The sequence below is a fragment of the Monomorium pharaonis genome, chromosome 5, assembly GCF_013373865.1.
Source record: "Monomorium pharaonis isolate MP-MQ-018 chromosome 5, ASM1337386v2, whole genome shotgun sequence".
NCBI classification, from domain to species: domain Eukaryota; kingdom Metazoa; phylum Arthropoda; class Insecta; order Hymenoptera; family Formicidae; genus Monomorium; species Monomorium pharaonis.
Genome location: NC_050471.1, coordinates 26416437 through 26440755, shown reverse-complemented (window position 1 = coordinate 26440755; position 24319 = coordinate 26416437). Strand labels below are relative to the sequence as shown.

Genomic DNA, 24319 nt, shown 5'->3' with positions numbered 1-24319 from the left:
ATTTTAAAATATATGGATATACACGATTCAGAGAAATATTTAATGAATGTGAAATCATGACTACAATTTATTCCTTTTTATACATTTTGTTGTATGTACTTTAGTTAATCGTTAAAATGTGACATTTCAAATCGCGCATGTGTGTTTGTGCATTTTCTAAATGCTTTACATTATGAAATATAACAGTTCATTCTATATCCTAGAAACAATTTCTTATATAAAAAGACATACATAGATATTTATAATTATTATACTTATGACTTTTCCCTATTATTCGGCGATAAATATTTTTCTCGCATTTCTTGAAAAAAGAAACCGCTATTATTTGTATCGATTATGTATTATTATAACCTTGTCTCACATAAAATAACTTGTGTATTTTTAAAGTATTTTAACCCATTTAGCCAATTTTCCCATTCTCTTGCTTTCCAGGAATTTTTATCTGCTAAAGACCTTGTTAATCGACTTATTTGATTTGGAATTTCTATTGGAAGCAAATAAGAATTTAATTTTTTAATATTATTGAAAGATTATTATTAAATATAACAATATTATTAAATTCTTCTAATGAAGAAAGTGATAAAAATTAATAACTAACAGGAACGAATAGTATGCCGTAAGGAAAATAAAAACGTGTATTAATATTTTAAATATATTCATATACGTTTTAATATAAAACATTCTTTTCCGGGCAATAAATACCGTTTTATTCTTTGTGATAATAATTTTTCATTATTAATGCAACAATACATACATTAGTTGTATTTCTTTCTAAAGTAAAAAAAATACGTTCTATTGTACTTACTTAAAAAAGTCAATAATTATATACGTTAATTTTAATTGCCGTAGTGTATACATAAGAGCACATTGAAAAATTAATTTTTAGAAGAGATATTTGTATTTTCTTTCACAAAAATAATATCGAAAAAATAACAATTTAATCATACTTCATTATCTTTGCAGTAAATGTGACATTTATGTTATAGTAAAGATAATAAATAAAAAATAAAAGTAGAATAAAAATTAACATACTAATATACAAGCACATCTTATCCTTTTACCCCAATTTTTTATATACACATATTTTTTGATATAAAGAAAAATCTATAAAGTAGACTGTTCTGTAATTGTGCCGTCACTTTCACTCTCGGTATTTCGTGCTGAAGAGTTTAATTCGCATTGATCATTATTCTTTTGACAAGCCTTCTTTGCCTGCTCTAAAAGACTTAGAGCCATCTGTTTGCCTGTCTTCTCCACCATTTGTGAGAAGTAACCATTCGGTTTGTCATGCAGTAACTCATACGGACAACCAAATTCCTGTTGATAAAACATTTTTATCATTTAAATCCACATAAAAATCTTTTTTGAGGAGAACTATACAATTATTCTTAAAAATCTGACGGTTTCTTTTCAATTCTTTATATATAATATGTATATGTAGGTACAATATTGATTTCTTCAAAGAAGTATCATGTTATGTATTGCGAGATCATTATTTTGAAGAAACCATGTTAAATTAAAAATTAAAATTGATTTAAATAAATTTCTTATATACCTTATATTTTATATAACTTTATTTTTGTAATACTCTATTTTAATTCTTTAGAATGTTAAAAGAATGTTAACTGTTAGCACTTAAACATTGATCGAAACATGTCTATTTTATGATTATACTCTTTTGTTTACATTTTTGTAAATATACTCTTTTTTTGATAGGTTAAAATTTATTATACTATTAACAGAATTATTATAAACAAACTTTTTTTGAAAATAATTACAAATAATATCATTTTATATAGTTTTACTATATAACTATATTGATTTATATAGTTATGCTTTATTTGCAATCAATATTTTTCCCAATACATTTATATTTTGTTAAGGAAACCTACCACAATGGAACCATTCTCCATCACAATAATCCGATTACTGTCTATTATAGTATTTAAACGATGTGCTATGGTGATGACGGTACATTCTTTAAAATTTTTTCTTATTGTTTTCTGAATTAAGGCATCAGTGCTACAAAAGATATAAATTTAGTATATTCACGAATAAATATGTTAAATTCAGAAATTATACATTTACAATTTTTGCGGATTCAAAACATGAACCTTTATTAACAATTTGATCTGCTCTACATTGTGAAAATATTGAATTAATTTGAAAATTAACAATTTGATAATAGAAGAAAAAATGGTGTTATGAGTTGCGTAGGTATTATCTCTGTTAGAGAAACAATGACATTCTAATAATACTTTTGGAATCATTTGTTTAATAGACATAGTTATTAAATGATCGCTTTTAATTTAAAATATTATTAATAAAGTTATTGCATCAAATGTAGATGGGCAATAATAATACCATCTTTTCCTCTAAAAAACTTAAATTAATTACATGATAGATATTGCATTCATCCATAACCAAATCAAAACCTGTTTATACTAACCAACATTTAAATACAATTAAACAATTTCTTTGCTAAAAAATCATTAATTGAGACTCACTGCGAATCAATGTTAGCCGTGGCCTCATCGAGAACGAGCAAGCGATTGTTCCTTAAAATGGCCCTGGCCAGGCATATGAGCTGCCTCTGGCCGACGCTGAAGTTATGGCCGCCGGAGAAGATATTGTTATCCAGTGCGATGTCATTTAATTCGACTTGTCGCAGTACTTCCCACAGTTTCATGTCGTCGTACTGATTGAAAGGGTCTAGATTGTAGCGCAAACTCTCAGAAAAGAGTACCGGTTCCTGCGGTATGATGGAAATCTTGGAGCGCAGCTCGCTCAGACCCACTGTACTCGTGTCTCTACCGTCGATCTTAATCTCACCCTCTAGACCTTCGTTAAATAATCGGAAAAGCGCTGAGATCAAGGAAGACTTGCCGGCGCCAGTTCGTCCCACCACCCCAACTTTCCAGCCAGGTTCGATGGTCACATTCAAATTCTGCGAAATGCGACGGGGTAATAAAATACAAAAAATATTTGCAATAACAAAGGTCAAATTACCTACCTACCTTTAAAACCGGTGGATCATCCTCATTATACTTCATACTGACATTCTTCAAGCATAATTGTCCTGTAGGAGGCCAAGTGGTCGGCGGCGGATTGTCAGAAGTAACGGGCTCCTCCTTGGGGAGATTTGTGTACTGAAGAATTCTTTCCACGGAAGTCATTAGTGACATCGTCTCGGTAATTTGTCTTATGCCGTGTTGCAAACGACCGATCAGAATCAATGATTGCGATATCGCCAGGCCTATTTTACTATCATCTATGTTATCTACGGCATAAAAATCAACGGAAAATTCGCATTTGTTCAAAAATTTTTCAAGATTCGAAATCATAATGTATTTTTATATTTTAATTTTTTAATAATAAACGATTATTTAACTCTAATAACTTTTAGATTTGTATCTTAAAATTCTTAAGAAACTATAGAGAATATTTGGCACAAAAATTTTTTAATTAATTGTAATCTTAATTGTAATTTACCAGCCTTATTCAGTAATACTAGGGAATAGCAAAGAATGCCGACAAACAGGCACATGATGATGTCTGTAAAGACACCGAAAGCGGAAAAGCATGCTAAAGAGAGATACCACGTGCCACTGTGGCGATCTTGCAACACATCGAACTGTTGTCGCATTATCTTTTCAATTACGGCTCCACTACTTCTAATCGTCGGCAGGCCGTTTAGCGTGGCATTCACGTGCGAAAATATCGGGCTTTTTGCTACAAACATAAACGAACAAATTTTAACTCTTGGAATTTACTAGATTTTCGAGTAAGTAAGTCATTACAAAGTAGTTAATATTGTCTTATATTCTTTTCAGGAAAGTTATTTATTTTAATACTTACTTTTGCCTTCGAGACGTTTGACGTTCTGAGCGGTACTCACATAGAACTTCGTTGTGAAGAAAAGTAAAACAGTCAATACCATTATTATTATCGACATCCATGGATTAAGTATTACCTGTATGATCATTACACCGCATACGAAGCAAATTATTTGGAGCGTCTGTAACATTACTGTGGGCAGCATTTCGTCCATGGTACCCATATCTTTCGAAAATCTATTTAAAATTCTCCCTGGAACACGAAAATTGCTAAACATAACCAAAATTTAAGAAAAATTCAGTAATTAAAATACTAAAACCGTAATCAATATTAAGGCTTAATTATGTAGATTTCTAACACTATCTAACTCGGCTAAGTATCAAAGACATTTTGTTTTCAGATTAAAAATTTACAAATTTTGGCGGTTCTCAGAACGCGATCATTTTCTTTATCTTGCGATTGTTACTCACCGGAGGGATTGGTATTGAAAAAGGACATGGGCACATTCATCAAATTAGAGAACATGGTATTGTGGAGATTACAGCTGGAATTCATGCAGATCTTCATGTAGAGGAAGCTGCTGAAGAGCGTAGTAGCTGCGCAAGCGATGATGCAAAAGGTGTATACGTATATGGCATCCACGGTGCTGAGTAGACCGTCCGGATTCAGAGTGAAGATCGATCCCAGAAAGTTATTGCTATACATGTTTGCGTACTGTTTGGTGTCACTAACGTTGTTGATACGCCTGATATTCTCCAAATTAATCCAGTACGAGAGCCAGTAATCATTTCCAGTAGCAGCAATCTGGCTGATAACAAAAGATAGCAACAACATTAACAAGATAAAGTAATTCCCGCCGTAATGAAAATATTCTTTGTACACTCTGCCGGATATTCGCCCGCGTGCCATCATCTCGCCTTCTGGAATATTCTCTACGTAATCCGAATCGTCAATGTCCGAATGCTGCACAAAAATAATAAAACAACAATATAATTACTTAATTGTCTGTAGATTATTATTTTTACAGTCTTCAAGAACATTTTTTATTTTATTAGATATGACATGAATACCATTCCTGAACGTTTTATTTTTTAATTATTTTGTATTACAATTGTATATTTTTGTTTTATTATAAATAATTTTAAATAGAAATGTTATAAAACATTCCGATGGTTCTAATCTTTTGTAATTTTTTTAATTAAAAATAATAAGCGGCAAAAATCTTACAATGGTGGAACTTGCGGTTGATAAATCTGAGGCACGTCTCATTAGAGAGATTTTTCTTATTGCTATTTCCGAGGCTCTCTTAACTTCTTCTTCGTTTTTCTGCGCTTCGCGATTCAAATTGTTCATCATTTCGATGAAATAATTATTTGACTGTACTAATTCATTATAACTTCCTTGCATTTTTACAAGACCCTTAAAAATTCAAATTAATATGTGACGGACATTTAATAATAACTAGAATTTTTAATTAATTATAGTTTACATATAACGCAATAAGTAAGCAATATTTTAAAATACTTTTTAAAAATTAGAAAAAAATAAATCAAGTTTCTTTTTAGATTGAAATTTATTTTAAAGATTTATATTAAAGATTAAGAAATTATTTTGAAAGAATTGGTTTTTTAAATCAAACAATAGAAAAAAAATCAAAATTTAGTAGTATAGAACAATAGAATGTAAAAACCAAAATCATTTAAAAAATATTAAATACGGCTCACTTGATCCAATACCACAATGTGATCCGCACGTTTAAGAAATTGCAGCTGATGGGTGACGAGTATTCTTGTCTTGCCATGAAGATAATCTGTAATACATTTCGTGTAAAGATGTCTAGCGACGCGGGTGTCTACCGCACTTAAGGGATCATCGAGCAGATAAAGATCTGCTTGCCTGTAAACTGCCCTCGCGAGATTGATACGCGCCCTTTGACCTCCGGACAGAAATACACCTCTGTCGCCTACCATCGTCATGTCCTCCTGTGGAAACTGTCGAAAATCCTCCTTCAAAGCACACACATTTACCACCTAAAACGTTTGCCAATCGACAGGTAAAAAAAATGATAGAAAAGAAGTTTAAAAAATGCTAGAAAATTTAAAATTAAAAAATATAAAATATATCTCAATAAATATTATATCAATATGTTAAATTTCTAATTATTAATGCAATTGTTGCAATAATAGTATTACATTTTTTTAAGAAAACATTAAAATATTAATATAAAATGTCACTGTTAATTGACGCTTATCACGATTTTTTTATGTAGCGAGAATCATATAAAGCAACATTCACAGTATTTATCAAAAATATCTTTTTCTATATGTTTACAGTCATCAGTTATATTAAGTAGTCAGTACCTGAGTATATCTGGCCTTGTCGTAGGGTTGACCAAACAATATATTGTCTCTTACAGTACCGCCAAAAAAGCATGGTTCCTGGCTAGCATAAGAGATTCGTAGATTCGGATTGTTTGTAAAGTAACCGTTGGACAAATTGCCCTGAATGAGATTCTTTGAGGAATCCTGAATAAGTGTCACGGAACCTGCGCCGGGATTCAGTTCCTTCAGCAATAGATGTAACATAGAAGATTTGCCAGAACCCACTGCACCGACCATAGCGCACAACTGGCCTGGCTTGATGATTAAATTAATATTGCATAAAGTCGGTGGCAATTTGCCGCTGATCCAATTAGCCGAAACATGTTGAAACTCGACGCAGACCGGAAAATCAGACAGCCCTTGAACCTCGGAAAGCTTGATACTCCTATTTTTCGAGATGTACTTGTCCGTGCGGTTCTCTGGATTACTAGCATCGTTTGATTTCTGAGACTGTAACTGTGAATTTTTCTCCGAATGTCCCATCTTTACTTCCTCCATCAGCAGAAGATCCTGTAAAAGTTTTTCTTAGTTGCAAATATGTGGGTTGCAAAAATATTAATAAGTTGATGGAAATGATTTTAAGGATTCATTACAAATTTGAAAATAATTTGACAGCACCTCTAATCGATTCATAGACACTATTGTTTCACCCATCATTATCAGCGCCTGTGGAAAGTAGAACACTGCGCTGCGTTCAAGTATGTTAAAAATTGCCGTCATTTCGTAAGTCACGTCAGCAGTCAGGTTATTCCCTGTTAGGACGAACGTGATTAAAGTAAAGTAGAGGCTCAATCGCTGGGTGAAGACTACAGTGGCCAAACACATGGCACGAGCATATGACAAAAATTTAATCTTATTGATCTCCAGCTTTCTGGTCACAGAGACGATCTTACCGAACGGTTTCTCCCAGGCGTACATTTTCACCACCTGAAACGAAGCTCATAAACTTTTTCAGTTTGCTCTATAAAATTATTTTTTTATAGAATTTTATACCTAATGTTAATATCTTTAGTTCAGTATTTCTAAATTATTTGAAAGTAAAATAAAATATCCTTAAGGATAAAGAATACCTGTATTCCAGCTACGAGTTCACTCATTATTTGCACTCTTCGATCGGTCAGTGGCGCAATCATGGCTCTGAGTTTACGGCTGTGTATGCTGAAGAATCCTTGTACTATTGGAGCGATGATCAATAGCGATCCGATACCAATAAGTGTTGAAAAACCGATTTTTTGCCACGTTATATAACCTATGATTGTGATCTGCAAAGAAAAAAATCTGATTAACTTTTACGAACAGCTTTTTAAAAATAACAAAGTGAGGAAAAAAGAAGTAATTTTATAATCTATACTTCATAGTCTATAATTTGTGAAATTGTAAAATACGTGGATGCATAGAAATAAGTATTAATACACTTTTCTCAAATTAAACAACCATTAATAGACGTATTTAAGATAATAAAGTAAACGTCCCAGTAGCCGGACATGTACCTATATCCGAACATTTACACAAAATTTATTATTATTAATATTAAATGCTTTTGTTACTATAATATTATAATTTAATTGTAATCTTTAAATATTCAGGATTATAATTAAATTTTATTATTATTAAAAAAAGAACATTTGCGATTAATATTAAGTTTGTGTGTGGAAGTGTTCGGATAGAGGTATAGGTCCGGTCATTGGGACGTTACATATAATCTAATAGATTAAAATAGATTAAAACAGATTAATTATTAAGTAGATTAATAATCTGTGAAAGAGATCAGCTATTTTGATTAAACACTCTTATTCTAAATTACATTTTGATATATATTTTTTTTAAATTTTAATAAAAATTTTAATTTAAAGAAAGATATTAATTATTTTAAAATATTGTAGGAATATACAATATTTTTCAAGAAATTATATATATATATATATATATATATATATATATATATAAGATTTACCTGAAGAGGCATGATCCATATAAAATTCAGAAATTTTGTTAACTGATCAAAGCGAATAACGTCATTGCTAAGAAGATTTATGATCTGTCCAGTACCGGTTTGATTTATGGATGTTCTGTTCAGTCGTAATAACTGTAACAATTTTAAAAAAGATTATACGATTTACTACTAATTAAAAAGAAAAAAAAATTGCCCAAATTTTTAAATAAAAATGTTATTTATGTTTTTAGCAGTTATTAGGCACTTTATTACTATCTAGTAATAAGTCTAGGGTGCTCGTGCTTCGCCGCGCTTTTTTTCTTCCCCCCTACAGCTCGAGCGGTTCGGCACTTCTTTCGGTGCGCTCTCATTCGTAAAATTTGAAAAATTAATATCTTGGCTATTATTAGAGGTATCCAAAAACTACGGTAGACTTTTATGGTCACCTTGATCTCGTCTATCTTTCCATGAAGACTTTTATATCTTATACAGGCTACTATACATATATATATTTTCCCGTTAATAAATCTTTTGCGTTCCAAAGTAATCCAACAATTCCGTAGAAATATTATACAATCATTACTTAGATAAAGTAAATATAATGCAGTTTTTTAGGTAAAAAGAAGCTTTTTTCTCTTTTACCAGGAAAAACTTGTATTCCATAACATTACCTTTCGATAGAGAAGGGAGCTACAAGCGACACGTATTCTCATGCCAAACTGCAGCGATAGCATCGCCGAATGCTGTATTATTAGCAAGCAGATGATAGAACAAAGTATCAAGCAGGCAATGTAAATCAACACGTCATTCAGTTCTACCTTATTCTTTCCGGTCGGATCTCTGGCAAAGTAGTCGATGATCCAACTTTGGAAGATCGGTATCGATAGGCGTATTATGCTGTACTGAAAGCAAAAATTTTTTAATTTAATAATGGACTTGTCAATTTGATGAAATCTAAACGATTTAAGAGAAGAAAAAGAGAAAAAAAATAGGGAGAAGGGGGTTCCAGATTAAAATTTTTTCTATTTCTGATTATTAATTAGATTATTTTAATGAAAGACTGACACAACTTTTTCTGTTATTTACTGATCCTTTTTTATCTTCCTTAGAAAACTGAAACCAAAATAACGTTTAAAATTTCACATATGTATAAGTAGTATATAACTGGTTTTCGTAATTTATGTTAAAAAACAAGTAATTTCTAAAACGTTTTAAGTTATAAGTTTTGTAGAACTTGAGATAAAATTGTGAGAATTTCAAAAAACAATTTTTTCGTTTAAAACAAATGTTAACAAGTATATTACCAATACTTTAAGCATTTAATTAATGAAATTATAATGGTTTTATTGTTATTATTTTTGTTTCAGTTTATCTTTATTTAATCACGTTATATTTACTCTAACTAATCAAACACTTGTAATTGTTGAAGGAACAATTAGCTGTAAAAGAAAAATTATTTTAGATAAAACTCTTTTATTTATTAACATAAATGATAAACATTTTATGGACACAATTACTTAATATTGTCAAACTATGGCTGCGGTCAACTTGACGCTACAAATGCTTCGAAGTGTTTGATTGACCAATAAAAACAATAAACTTTACGAATTGACCAATCAAAGAATGCTTCGAAGCATTCGTAGTGGCAACGCGACCGCATGCATCGTCGATAGGTAGAAGCGATTAAACTAAAGAGAATACATCATTTTAAGATTTTTGCTCTATTAACAACAATGTGCCGTGCATTGTAGATATTGTTGTTTATAAAGCATTTCTCTAACTGCTTTGTTCCATATAAAAAAAATGAATTTCCTGCTAGCTGCAAAAATTGCAAAATGGTATTTTTATTCATTTTAAGTTTTGCTCTACCTATCCACAAACATTGTACTAATAATTAACAGGCATTCTGATATTGTTCGATTTAAATCGAAAATATTATGCGCTCTTTCTTTTCTAAAATATTGAATTTGTAAGATATCGATATACTGGAATAAATTGATAGACTCCAATTATGAAACATGGCAACCAAAAGGCGTTGAAGATGGCCTTATATAATCTCGGACGGGCGTCCCCCTTCAACGGCACTTTCTGCCCATCCTTGCTCATGGTGAATTCCAGGTTTTTTAGTTTATCTAACTCGCGATTCCAGTATCTGAAAGGAAATCCGTTAGTACGTGAGACACATCCCGAGCATGTTCCCGAGCAGTATTATTTCTTCTAGAAGAGTAGAGAAGACATTGATAAATTTGCCAATTGAATAACATTTACGCAGTCGTAACGTGCAGTTACACGTGTAAGATTGATGTTTAACGGATGCTAAGCACTCTAAATTTAATTTCTAAATTTATTGTACTCTCTCTTTTTTTATATTAAATTCTGTCGAGTCTGTAATCTGGTGGGGTTCGCACATAATTTTATCGCGCATGAAAAAGGGTTGAATTAATTAATCCTTTGCATATGATCTGCTCAAGTTTATAATAGCAAATAAGTTGGACATTAAAATTACAGTACTAAAAAATAAATTTAATACGCAATTTAATTTATTTTCAAGGCAGCACGATGCGTCGTTAATCCACACTGTTGTAACAGATGTCATTCTCGTTTCGAATTTTGTTCGTGATAATTAAGATTATATAATTATGTCACAAATCATAAATATAATAATTAACTAAATTATTAAATCATTAAATTGTCTATACAGATTACATACTAATTGATTTAATGTTTAATTTTATATAAAATAACAGTATTATTAACTTTTTCCCACATTTTGCTGCATCCTCACATTAAAGAATAATAAACAATAATGGATTAGCAAAATAATATGGAACAGATTTTAAAATTATATACAGAGAAAAATCGTCAATACAACATATTACTTTGTTATGAAATTACCTTTCTTAAACAAAAACTAGAAATAATAGTTATTAAGCTAAAATTAAAACAATTATTACAATTTGTTAATTGTTCTCTATATAGCAAAAATAAGAGCTATAATTACAAGTATTATTATAAAGGATATTATGTGTTTATCACTTGTGTTACTCACTTTTCGAGATGATCGGTCAATTTCTCGGATTCATCTCCTTTCACTGGTCGATAAATGTCAGATTCTTCCAAATCACGTTTGGCTCCTGTCATAAATAATTCTCGCATCCACCTGTACGTATCGCAAATAATCGGTATATATTACATTCTCGCTTTTCTCATATGCTATACTTGTTTTTACATATTACACTTCTTATATATATTACTATGTATAAATTATTTTAAAACAGTGATTTTTTTATGTTCTTTTCATCAACAGGCAATAATATTATTTCACGGTAAATCGGACAGTCAAAAGTGTGTATTTTTTATTTTTTAGGAATTTCTTTGTTTTTTATACTTTTTTATACTTAAACATTTTATTTATATTAAGTTTCAATGTTATTATACATTTTATATAATAAATAATATTATCCCATATAATACTTTTCGAAATCAGGAATTTTTTAATTTATGAATTTATAAATTTTGAAATCGCGATACTTTTGAATGATTCAACATTCGATTCAAAATACAAAATTTGACGATCAAATTTAAAACAAATTTATTATACTTTACGTATAAATAAATAAATTTTTTAATAACATATATACTTAATGACAAATATATATTTAAAATTTTTGTTCTATTTTTAATTTGCGTTCTCAAAGGAATTATAAATTATAATAGTGTTATGTAACAAGAAAGTAAAGTTGGTTTTTTGCGCATAGAGCCGTTACATTCGCGTTGCAAGAAAACTGTCATAAGAAATTTCCTTTTATTATACTATTTTCCATATCTTTTTTGACGTTTTACATTTGAATATTATTCTTTTATTGCACGGCTTTTGCAGCTTTTATTTATTAAACACTAGAACATTACAAGCGCGCGCTGCGCGCGCGCTATTTGACTTTTTACTTTAAAAATAATAATAATTGCAATTTGAATTTCTCTATCTTTCATTTACATTAATCAAACGTCTTCTGCAATTTTAAATAAAAAAATTTAAAGTTTAATTATGCATACATACATACCTACCTACCTACCTACATACATACATACCAACATACATACTTGCATACTTACTGCTATCTAGCTACCTAGCTACCTAGCTACCTAGCTACATATTTATCTAGTTACGTTCGCTCGTTTGCTTCCTTCCTTGCACCCTTTTTCACTCACTCACTCATACACTCATTCACTCACTGGCTCACTCCTCGCTCACTCCTCGCTCACTTGCTCACTCCTCGCTCACTCGCTCTCTCCTCGCTTACTTCTCGCTCACTCCCGGCTTACTCCCGGTTCACTCCTGGTTCACTCCTGGCTCACTCCCGGCTCACTCCCGGCTCACTCCCGGCTCACTCCCGGCTCACTCCCGGCTCACTCCCGGCTTACTCCCGGTTCACTCCTGGTTCACTCCCGGCTCACTCCCGGCTTACTCCTGGTTCACTCCTGGTTCACTCCTGGCTCACTCTTGGCTCACTCCCGGCTCACTCCCGGCTCACTCCCGGCTCACTCCCGGCTCACTCCTCGCTCACTCACTCGCTCACTCCTGGTTTACTCCCGGCTCACTCCCGGCTCACTCCCGGCTTACTCCTGGTTCACTCCTGGTTCACTCCTGGCTCACTCTTGGCTCACTCCCGGCTCACTCCCGGCTCACTCCCGGCTCACTCCCGGCTCACTCCTCGCTCACTCACTCGCTCACTCCTGGTTTACTCCCGGCTCACTCCCGGCTCACTCCCGGCTTACTCCCGGTTCACTCCTGGTTCACTCCTGGCTCACTCTTGGCTCACTCCCGGCTCACTCCAGGCTCACTCCCGGCTTACTCCCGGCTCACTCCCGGCTCACTCCCGGTTCACTCCCGGCTCACTCCCGGCTCACTCCCGGCTCACTCCCGGCTCACTCCCGGCTCACTCCCGGCTCACTCCCGGCTCACTCCCGGCTCACTCCCGGCTCACTCCTCGCTCACTCACTCGCTCACTCCTGGTTTACTCCCGGCTCACTCTCGGCTCACTCCCGGTTCACTCCCGGCTCACTCCTCGCTCACTCCCGGCTCACTCCCGGCTTACTCCCGGTTCACTCTTGGTTCACTCCTGGCTCACTCCAGGCTCACTCCCGGCTCACTCCCGGCTCACTCCCGGCTCACTCCTCGCTCACTCCCGGCTCACTCCCGGCTTACTCCCGGTTCACTCTTGGTTCACTCCTGGCTCACTCCAGGCTCACTCCCGGCTCACTCCCGGCTCACTCCAGGCTCACTCCCGGCTCACTCCCGGCTCACTCCCGGCTCACTCCCGGCTTACTCCCGGCTCACTCCCGGCTCATTCCCGGCTCACTCCCGGCTCACTCCCGGCTTACTCCCGGCTCACTCCCGGCTTACTCCCGGTTCACTCCTGGTTCACTCCCGGCTCACTCCCGGCTTACTCCCGGTTCACTCCTGGTTCACTCCTGGCTCACTCTTGGCTCACTCCCGGCTCACTCCCGGCTCACTCCCGGCTCACTCCCGGCTCACTCCCGGCTCACTCCCGGCTCACTCCTCGCTCACTCACTCGCTCACTCCTGGTTTACTCCCGGCTTACTCCCGGCTCACTCCCGGCTCACTCCCGGCTCACTTCTCGCTCACTTCCGGCTCACTCCTTGCTCACTCCTCGCTCACTTCCGGCTCACTCCTCGCTCACTCCTCGCTCACTCACTCCTGGCTCACTCCCGGCTCACTCCCGGCTCACTCCCGGCTCACTCCCGGCTCACTCCCGGCTCACTCCGGCTCACTCCCGGCTCACTCCCGGCTCACTCCCGGCTTACTCCCGGCTCACTCCCGGCTCACTCCCGGCTCACTCCCGGCTCACTCCCGGCTCACTCCTTGCTCACTCACTCGCTCACTCCTGGTTTACTCCCGGCTCACTCCCGGCTCACTCCCGGTTCACTCCCGGCTCACTCCTCGCTCACTCCCGGCTCACTCCTCGCTCACTCCTCGCTCACTTCCGGCTCACTCCTCGCTCACTCCTCGCTCACTCACTTACTCACTCCTGGCTCACTCCCGACTCACTCCCGGCTCACTCCCGGCTCACTCCTCGCTCACTCCCGGCTCACTCCCGGCTCACTCCTCGCTCACTCCCGGCTTACTCCCGGCTCACTCCCGGCTCACTCCCGGCTCACTCCCGGCTCACTCCCGGTTCACTCCCGTCTCACTCCTCACTCACTCCTCACTCACTCACTTACTCACTCACTCACTTACTACTTACTCACTCCTCACTCATTCTTATTCACTCATTCACTCACTCCTCACTCATTCCTTACTCACTCCTCACTCACTCCTCACTCACTCACTTACTTACTCACTTACTTCTCACTCACTCTCACTCACTCACTTACTCACACACTCACTCATTTTTTCTCACGCACGCACCCCATCCAAGTCGCTAACCCATGTGCACACTGCAAACGAAGTAAAGTTCACATGTGTTTGCAGGTTTCCAATACAATGTCTGGTAACGGAATTAACACTTACTCATTTTACAAGTACACCCGTAAAAAAAGTAAACAAAGACATTGCTTCGCTGTGGTCACACACAAACACACACACACACATACACACATTTAAATTTTTGTCTACAAGTTATGGATTTTTTACTTACCGACATTTAAAAAAATTTTTTTTGAGTCGCCAAAAATCCTTGCATGTTTTTTTTTCACTAAATGAAATTTCCAAAATTTGAACTAAATTGGAGATTGGTCCGTTTCGGAAGCTAAATTATTTGAACATATTTTTATGTCTGAGTTTGTCAGGTATTAAAAAAATTATGATAAACATTTATAAAAATATTTAAAATAAATATTTATACCATTATTATCAAAGAATATAAAAAATATTTCAAGTTTATATACCACTAGACACCACAGACGCGTGCTTTGCGCGCGCTACTTAAATTTTTATTTTTTACCTTTTAAAAATAAATTACAACAATAAATGTATAGATAATATTTATACAAATTTGACAGTTGTCAAAATTCAGTTGCAATGACAGCTACTCTTGCAACACGAAGTAAGCGCAGCGAGAGAACCAATTGGCATCGCGGAAAAGCGACAACAATGATCTTCGAGAAATGCGAGCAATCGACTTTACATGCCTTTTTTTAGATAGGAATAGGACTAGAACACAACAATGCGCGCGCTTCGCGCGCGCAACTTAGCATTTTTATATTGAACATTGCACTTTTTTTTCTTCTGTAATATTACTCTCACACACTTTATCATATTTAATGCCCTTCTATATCTCACGTTCCTTCTCCCCTACTCTAAATTACTAATTATATTATTAATGATATTAATTATATTATTTTCATATTGTTCAATATTACTCTTACATTTTACTTTCTTATTTAATCCTCGTCTTTATCTCTCACGCTCTCCCACTCTCCACCCTACGCCCCTCTCTCTCTCTCTAAACACAAATAAGTAATTATATTATATTTTCATGTTTCTAAATATCACTCTTACATACTTTCACTCCATACTTAATCCCCTTTAAATAAATTAAACATTATAATATATTATATGTAATGTTACCTGTTAACTTTCAATCAATTTTCAAAACTTTCACTTTCTGGCGAACTCTTTAGAAAATTATTGTACGCGTTCGGAACTATATGAAAACTGCGTTAAAATAAATAAATCTGTCGATATTCAATAAGCACTTCACGTCCAGCCCAAAAATTCAAATTTTTCGGGCAAAATAATTGTTTAAAAAATGTTCTAATTAATTATATCACCTGAACTTTATAGAAACATATTGTGCGCGTCCCGAACTATATGAGAATTACGTTAAAATAAATAGATCTGTCGATATTCGATTAGCACTTGACGTGTAGCCTTAAAAATTCAAGTTTTTTGAGCAAAATAATTATTTAAAAAATGTTTTAATTAATTATAACACCTGAACTCTATAAAAACATATTGTACGCGTCCCGAACTATATGAGATATACGTTAAAATAAATAGATCTGTCGATATTCGATTAGCACTTGACGTGTAGCCTTAGAAATTCAAGTTTTTTGGGCAAAATAATTGTTTAAAAAATGTTTTAATTAATTATAACACCGTAACTTTTTAAAAAACCATTGTACGCGTCCAGAACTATATGAAAACTGCGTTAAAATAAATAGATCTGTCGATATTCGATTAGCACTTGACGTGTAGCCTTAGAAATTCAAGTTTTTCGGGCAAAATAATTGTTTAAAAACTGTTTTAATTAATTATATCACCTGAACTTTATAGAAACATATTTTACGCGTCCCAAACAATATGAGAATTACGTTAAAATAAATAGATCTGTCGATATTCGATTAGCACTTGACGTGTAGCCTTAGAAATTCAAGTTTTTTGGGCAAAATAATTGTTTAAAAAATGTTTTAATTAATTATATCACCTGAACTTTATAGAAACATATTGTACGCGTCCCGAACTATATGACAATTGCGTTAAAATAAATAGATCTGTCGATATTCGATTAGCACTTGACGTGTAGCCTTAGAAATTCAAGTTTTTTGGGCAAAATAATTGTTTAAAAATTGTTCTTATTAATTATATCACCTGAACTCTATAGAAACATATTGTACGCGTCCCGAACTATATGAAAATTGCGTCAAAATAAATAGATCTGTCGATATTCGATTAGCATTTGACGTGTAGCCTTAGAAATTCAAGTTTTTTGAACAAAATAATTGTTTAAAAAATGTTCTAATTAATTATATCATCTGAACTGTATAGATACATATTGTACGCGTCCCGAACTATATGAAAACTGCGTTAAAATAAATAAATCTGTCGATATTCTATTAGCACTTCACGTCTAGCCTACAAAATTCAAGTTTTTCGGGCAAAATTATTGTTTAAAAAATGTTTTAATTAATTATAACACCGTAACTCTTTAAAAAATCATTGTACGCGTCCAGAACTATATGAAAACTGCGTTAAAATAAATAAATCTGTCGATATTCAATTAACACTTGACGTGTAGCCTTAGAAATTCAAGTTTTTCGAACATAATAATTGTTTAAAAAATGTTTTAATTAATTATAACACCTGAACTTTATAGAAACATATTGTACGCGTCCCGAACTATATGAGATATACGTTAAAATAAATAGATCTGTCGATATTCGATTAGCACTTGACGTGTAGCCTTAGAAATTCAAGTTTTTCGGGCAAAATAATTGTTTAGAAAATGTTCTAATTAATTATATCACCTGAACTTTATAGAAACATATTGTACGCGTCCCGAACTATATGAGAATTACGTTAAAATAAATAGATCTGTCGATATTCGATTAGCACTTGACGTGTAGCCTTAGAAATTCAAGTTTTTTGGGCAAAATAATTGTTTAAAAATTGTTCTAATTAATTATATCACCTGAACTCTATAGAAACATGTTGTACGCGTCCCGAACTATATGAGATATACGTTAAAATAAATAGATCTGTCGATATTCGATTAGCACTTGACGTGTAGCTTTAGAAATTCAAGTTTTTCGGGCAAAATAATTGTTTAAAAAATGTTTTAATTAATTATATCACCTAAACTCTATAAAAACATAATGTACGCGTCCCGAACTATATGAGAATTACGTTAAAATAATTAGATCTGTCGATATTCGATTAGCACTTGTCGTGTAGCCTTAGAAATTCAAGTTTTTCAAGCATAATAATTGTTTAAAAAATGTTCTAATTAATTATATCACCGGAACTTTATAGAAACATATTGTACGCGTCCCGAACTATATGAGAATTACGTTAAAATAACTAGATCTGTCGATATTCGATTAGCACTTGTCGTGTAGCCTTAGAAATTCAAGTTTTTCAAGCAAAATAATTGTTTAAAAAATGTTCTAATTAATTATATCACCGGAACTTTACAGAAACATATTGTACGCGTCCCGAACTATATGAGAATTACGTTAAAATAATTAGATCTGTCGATATTCGATTGGCACTTGTCGTGTAGCCTTAGAAATTCAAGTTTTTCAAGCATAATAATTGTTTAAAAAATGTTTTAATTAATTATATTACCTGAATTTTACAGAAACATATTGTACGCGTCCCGAACTATATGAGAATTACGTTAAAATAATTAGATCTGTCGATATTCGATTAGCACTTGTCGTGTAGCCTCAAAAATTCAAGTTTTTCGGGCAAAATAATTGTTTAAAAAATGTTTTAATTAATTATAACACCGTAACTCTTTAAAAAACCATTGTACGCGTCCAGAACTATATGAAAACTGCGTTAAAATAAATAAATCTGTCGATATTCGATTAGCACTTGACGTGTAGCCTTAGAAATTCAAGTTTTTTGGGCAAAATAATTGTTTAAAAAACGTTTTAATTAATTATAACACCGTAACTCTTTAAAAAACCATTGTACGCGTCCAGAACTATATGAAAACTGCGTTAAAATAAATAAATCTGTCGATATTCGATTAGCACTTGACGCGTAGCCTTAGAAATTCAAGTTTTTCGGGCAAAATAATTGTTTAAAAAATGTTCTAATTAATTATATCACCTGAACTTTATAGAAACATATTGTACGCGTCCCGAACTATATTAAAATTGCGTTAAAATAAATAGATCTGTCGATATTCGATTAGCACTTGACGTGTAGCCTTAGAAATTCAAGTTTTTCGGGCAAAATAATTGTTTAAAAAATGTTTTAGTTAATTATATCACCTGAACTTTATAGAAACATATTGTACGCGTCCCGAACTATACAAGACATACGTTAAAATAAATAGATCTGTCGATATTCGATTAGCACTTGACGTGTAGCCTTAGAAATTCAAGTTTTTTGAACAAAATAATTGTTTAAAAAATGTTCTAATTAATTATATCATCTGAACTGTATAGATACATATTGTACGCGTCCCGAACTATATGAAAACTGCGTTAAAATAAATAAATCTGTCGATATTCTATTAGCACTTCACGTTTAGCCTACAAAATTCAAGTTTTTCGGGCAAAATAATTGTTTAAAAAATGTTTTAATTAATTATAACACCGTAACTCTTTAAAAAACCATTGTACGCGTCCAGAACTATATGAAAACTGCGTTAAAATAAATAAATCTGTCGATATTCTATTAGCACTTCACGTCTAGCCCAAAAATTCAAGTTTTTCGGGCAAAATAATTGTTTAAAAAATGTTCTAATTAATTATATTACCTGAACTTTATAGAAACATATTGTACGCGTCCCGAACTATATGAAATATACGTTAAAATAAATAGATCTGTCGATATTCGATTAGCACTTGTCGTGTAGCCTCAAAAATTCAAGTTTTTCGGTCAAAATAATTGTTTAAAAAATGTTTTAATTAATTATATCACTGGAACTCTTTAGAAAATTATTGGACGCGTCCGGAACTATATGAAAACTGCGTTAAAATAAATAAATCTGTCGATATTCAATTAGCACTTCACGTCCAGCTTTCAAAATTCAAGTTTTCCGGGCAAAATAATTTTTAAAAAAATGTTTTTATTAATTACAACACCATAACTTTTTTAAAAACTATTGACACACGTTTAATCGGCATCGCGGAAAAGCGACAACAATACTTCGAGAGATGCGAGTATTGATGCCATGCCCTTTTTTAGAAAGGATTCTTACTTCTCCCCCCCCCCCTTTCTCTCTTTCTCTCTCTCTCTCTCTTTCTCTTCCTCTCGTATATTTTTTATTTGGCTCTTTTTTCTTTTTCCCTGATTTCTTGTAATTATTTCAATCAGCTATCAAAAGTGACAGTTTGACAGCTGAAAATGACACGAAGTAGTTTGACAGCTGGAAATGACACGAAGTGAAGAAAGTCACAACGCACTAAACAACGAGATAGCGAGACAGCCAATCAGCATCTCGGAAAAGCGGCAACAATAAATTCGATTTGATTTAACATCTCCTTTTTTAGATAGGATAGGATAGGATAAAATTCCTAGTATACTGTCCAATATAAAATACAGTTTTATTACAATTTTTTTATAATGAAGTGAAATTTTGTAATGTGAAAATGTAATACAATAAATAAAAAGGCAAAGTATACAGGTGTCATGACTTTGAAATTTGCATAAATTTTATATCTCAAAAAGTATTCAGAAAGTAGCAAAGAATTGATACAAAACATATTTTAATATTGTTATATAAAATAAAGAAATCAGAAAAAAATAAAAACGTGTACTTTTTTCATCCGACATAATAAATTGACATAAAGTCATGTATATACGAAAGCTACTTAAAAAGAAAAATAGTTATAATTATCACTGCAATCTATTGCACTGCTAAAATAATTGTAATTTAATCATTTTCGGTCAATTATATATTTATAATTGTTGTAACCATATAAATTAGTTATTATTATTATTAGTACGTAAATAGTAAGCAAAAAAAGCTTTATTAATAAAAATATGATTTACGATAAATATAATTGTATATTATTATATTAATATTGAAAACTATTATAAGTTGTAATAATTTTTTTCATGATTGGTAAAACTATAACTTTAAAGTTATTATTACTAATATTGTATTAGTCAGCAATAACTATAGAAGTAGAGCTAGCCAGAATTATTTTATTATGCTATTATAGTCATAAATATTAAATGCTTTTTTCTCAGAGAACTTATAAAGTGAGTAAATAAGTGAATAAGTGAATAAATTGCAAGCTTTAATAAAAAAAATTCAGAAATAGAAGAGAATAAAATATTCAACATACACAGATGTTTTAAAACACGCAGGCATTTGTTGGCGATAAGTAAAAAATTGGTAACATCGTTTGGTACGTAGAATTATAGCGCGCTTATAGTGCGCTATTCAAAGTTGGGAGCGTTTCAGATATTAAAAATGGTGACCTTTGGGAATTTATATTGAAAATTCGCTGACGCAAAAATAGAATGACAAAAAGTATTTTTTCTCTTAAAGTGTCATTAGGCTTTGAGTTCAAAGACAAAAATTGTTAAATATAAAGTGAATTTGAACGCAATATGCTGTTCTAAGGATATAAACTATGATCCTATACTTGTGAAGTTCATTACTACACCTATCTTTTTAATATACGCTCTTCACAACAATTAGAGAAACACTTAAATTTCCTTAAAAAATAGACAAAATTTAATCAATTGTAACTTTGGTGAAAATAAATAAATTCTAAATATTTGAAAAGCATTTTAAAGGTTAGTCTTTACTTTTGAAAACTTACCGTCATTTAAATGTTTCTGCAAGTTTAACAATTTTTACACGCAGAAAATTGCAAACTGGACCAAATGCAAAATTTTTACCTCACTTCGTCGGCTTGTCATGTCTCTAAAAAAATTTTGCGAGCACTCTAATCTTCTTAATGTGAAAGTCTGAAGTTTTCTATAGAAAATCTTTTCTTTGTCTACAATTTTTTGTTACTGAGTTACCTTCGATTAAATAAAAAGTAAGCTGTTTGAATTTGATTGCTTATAACTCTGTTAAAAATCATCGCATCGCAATGAGCAAAAATTCTTAAAGCTGAAACTTTGTTCTATCAAATAAAATAGTAGTCAAATTTTTTTAACAAACATTTAAACAAGCCACTAAAGGATAAGACAACGTAAGAATTATTGATCTTTTCATATTTCTTTCCAACTTAGAAAACAATTACATAAAACAACAATAAAAATTTGTTCTTTGTTTTTATATCTTGAAGTACACTAAATTTGGCAAAAATCACCGAATATCTATGAACATTTTTTCATAGTGGCCACTATGTTTCTATCGAACAAAATGTACAAAAACTTGCAAAATTGCATAATTCAAATAAGAATAAATCGAAAATAAAGTCAAGTAATGTAAAAAATTGTCAAAGTTTGAAAAGTATCAGTAAAAATGTAGAAGTCTGCCAACTATCACACAGACATCTGCTAGATGGTAGTGCGGCAAGTATGACTTGCAAAACGCTAACAAATACTTTAAAAAGCCATGCCGGCATTAGCATTATTTAAAGATTTTAAAGCATACCACAAAGAGGTCGCACGGCCGAATTTATGCTTCGTTCTGTGTGTGTGTGTGTGTGTACGTATGCTTGCACACAAATCTTAAATTCTCTTTTGCTTTATTTTGTATTTTTAACTTATCTTTTTGCGTGCGTATATGATGTAAATGTGTGTAGTATATGTATGCGCATGCGTGGAATGTAAGAGTAAATAATTGGCGCTAATGTAAATTAATATAGTGCGTGTTTCCGTCTCTATTTGAAATTACGACTCGTAATCGGTTTCGCATATTAATCCAACGGCGTATTGCTGTTTGAGGAATTTGCTGCCAAGTTTGCTGAAGAGCTCTGATAAGCGAAGGCAAATCATTGATACTGGGATAGTTATCGCGTACTCTACGCTCTTACATATCCCAAACATGCTCGATTAAATTCAAATAGGGACTCAATGGCGGATGCGATAATGCCTCGATTTGTTAGTTCTTCAGGAATTGCTGAGTGTATCGAGCAGTGTGACGTCGTACGTTATCATGCACGAGGCAAAACCCTCGACCAATTCGAATTTTAATTGGTAGAACGTATGGTTGCAGTATCTCACGAACATATCGTCTAGCAGTCAATCCTGTTGGAGGAATGTACACTAGAGGTATTCGTGAAAATCGAGATATGCTTGCCTATACCATTACAGAACCACCATGAAAAGCTCGAATCGGTCTATTAGTTCTCCGAATAACGTTCGCCTCGACTTGAATTCGTCGCCAAACTTGAATTCGTCTGTCATTACCAAAAATGCAAAATCTAGATTCATCCGTAAACAGTACAGAATTTCATTATCTTTGTCGCCTATTGATTAAAAAATGACCATAATTTAATCGCAGGCGATGATGTTGGGTAAAGTATGGAATCTGCACTAGCCGACGTGCGTGTAATCCCGCTTTTATTAAACGATTTCTTATTGTTGTTATTTATTTAAAACCAATTTTTTTACATTAATTGACTATATTTTTCTTTTTTTTTTCTTATTGAATTTATGCAACTTTACAAGTTTTTGTACATTTTCCTCGATAAAAACATAGTGAAACGTTTAAATGACGGTAAGCTTTCAAAAGTAGAGATTTCAACCTTTAAAATACTTTTCGGAAATTCAAATTTTATTCATTTTTAATAAAGTTACAATTAATTAAATTTTGCCTATTTTTTAAGAAAATTTAAGTGTTTTTTAATTGTTGTGAGTAGTGTATATAATAATTAATAGTATTAATTATGGCAAATGGTAGCTAATATGTAAAAAGGAAATGAATACGAATATGACTCGACGCAAACTGCACGTCGATCTTTTGAATAGCAAGATAAAAGTTACGAAATAGTTTTTTTAACGTATAAAACGTAAAATATAATTAATCGTAAAAGACATGATATTACAGTTAATGCAATACAAGCAAGTTATACTGCATTTTAAGAAAAAGATTCTATTTTCAAAATATATCTCTAAAAAAAAGTTTAGTTGCCAAAAAGAAATTTTTCTTTTATAAGAAAACTTTTTTTCCCAAAATAAAAAAAAATACTTTTTTCCTTTGCTTTTTCAATTACAATTGAGAGAGTCTTAACGAACCAGAAGAACAGAATACTCAAGATGTTCGCGGTCTCCCTGGGATTTTCCTTCATGTCGTTAGTATTCTTATCCATGGTAAATATTGCACTATTTCAAAAAATCTAGTATCACTTTAAGCTAAGCGGAACAAAACGAAAACGATTATCATTTTTATTCTCTCCTTGTCTTTCCTCCTTCCATTTCTTTTTCTTGTTCGTTCTTCTTTTTTTTCTCCCGAAGCACGTTTTCCAATAGTTAATCCTTTACTGGAACCATCAGTAACTGTGCCACTACTTTTCATATCGGTTTTAGATACATTACTGATAATGTACTGTACGAGAAACGTTAACGACAACTATCCCGTATGAATAAATGCAGATACGTTATGTATTTCTTGTTTCTCTTGTTTTTTTTAACGTGTTGTATTTTATGCGTTTTTTCCACATATCGTATTTCTTTTTTCTCTGTTAATCTAATTTTTGTAATATAATTTTATTTATTACTCTTTAGATTATTTTCTGTCTTTTCAGTGTGACTATTATTATTTTATATAAAACAAAA

The 24319-nt window shown here is 33.1% G+C and overlaps 1 protein-coding gene across 2 annotated transcripts; it reads right to left on the bottom strand.

The window, feature by feature from the left end:
• Nucleotides 1-9: 9 nt before the first annotated feature.
• On the bottom strand, nucleotides 10-24206 carry LOC105839203 (multidrug resistance-associated protein 4-like). Of its 2 annotated transcripts, none has more exons than XM_036287057.1 (17): nucleotides 23780-24206; nucleotides 11201-11311; nucleotides 10138-10303; nucleotides 8823-9053; nucleotides 8173-8304; nucleotides 7289-7480; nucleotides 6837-7145; nucleotides 6198-6728; nucleotides 5562-5867; nucleotides 5065-5256; nucleotides 4308-4800; nucleotides 3859-4089; nucleotides 3493-3732; nucleotides 3018-3280; nucleotides 2508-2947; nucleotides 1893-2022; nucleotides 10-1317 (listed from the first exon to the last, which is right to left on the bottom strand). In XM_036287057.1, exons 1-17 carry the CDS (start codon nucleotides 23851-23853, stop codon nucleotides 1105-1107), a joined length of 4254 nt encoding a protein of 1417 aa, XP_036142950.1. In that variant the 5' UTR covers nucleotides 23854-24206; the 3' UTR covers nucleotides 10-1104. The 2 variants fall into 2 exon arrangements, with proteins under 2 accessions (XP_036142950.1, XP_036142951.1); XM_036287058.1 differs by having other exon boundaries at nucleotides 5562-5843.
• Nucleotides 24207-24319: the final 113 nt, after the last annotated feature.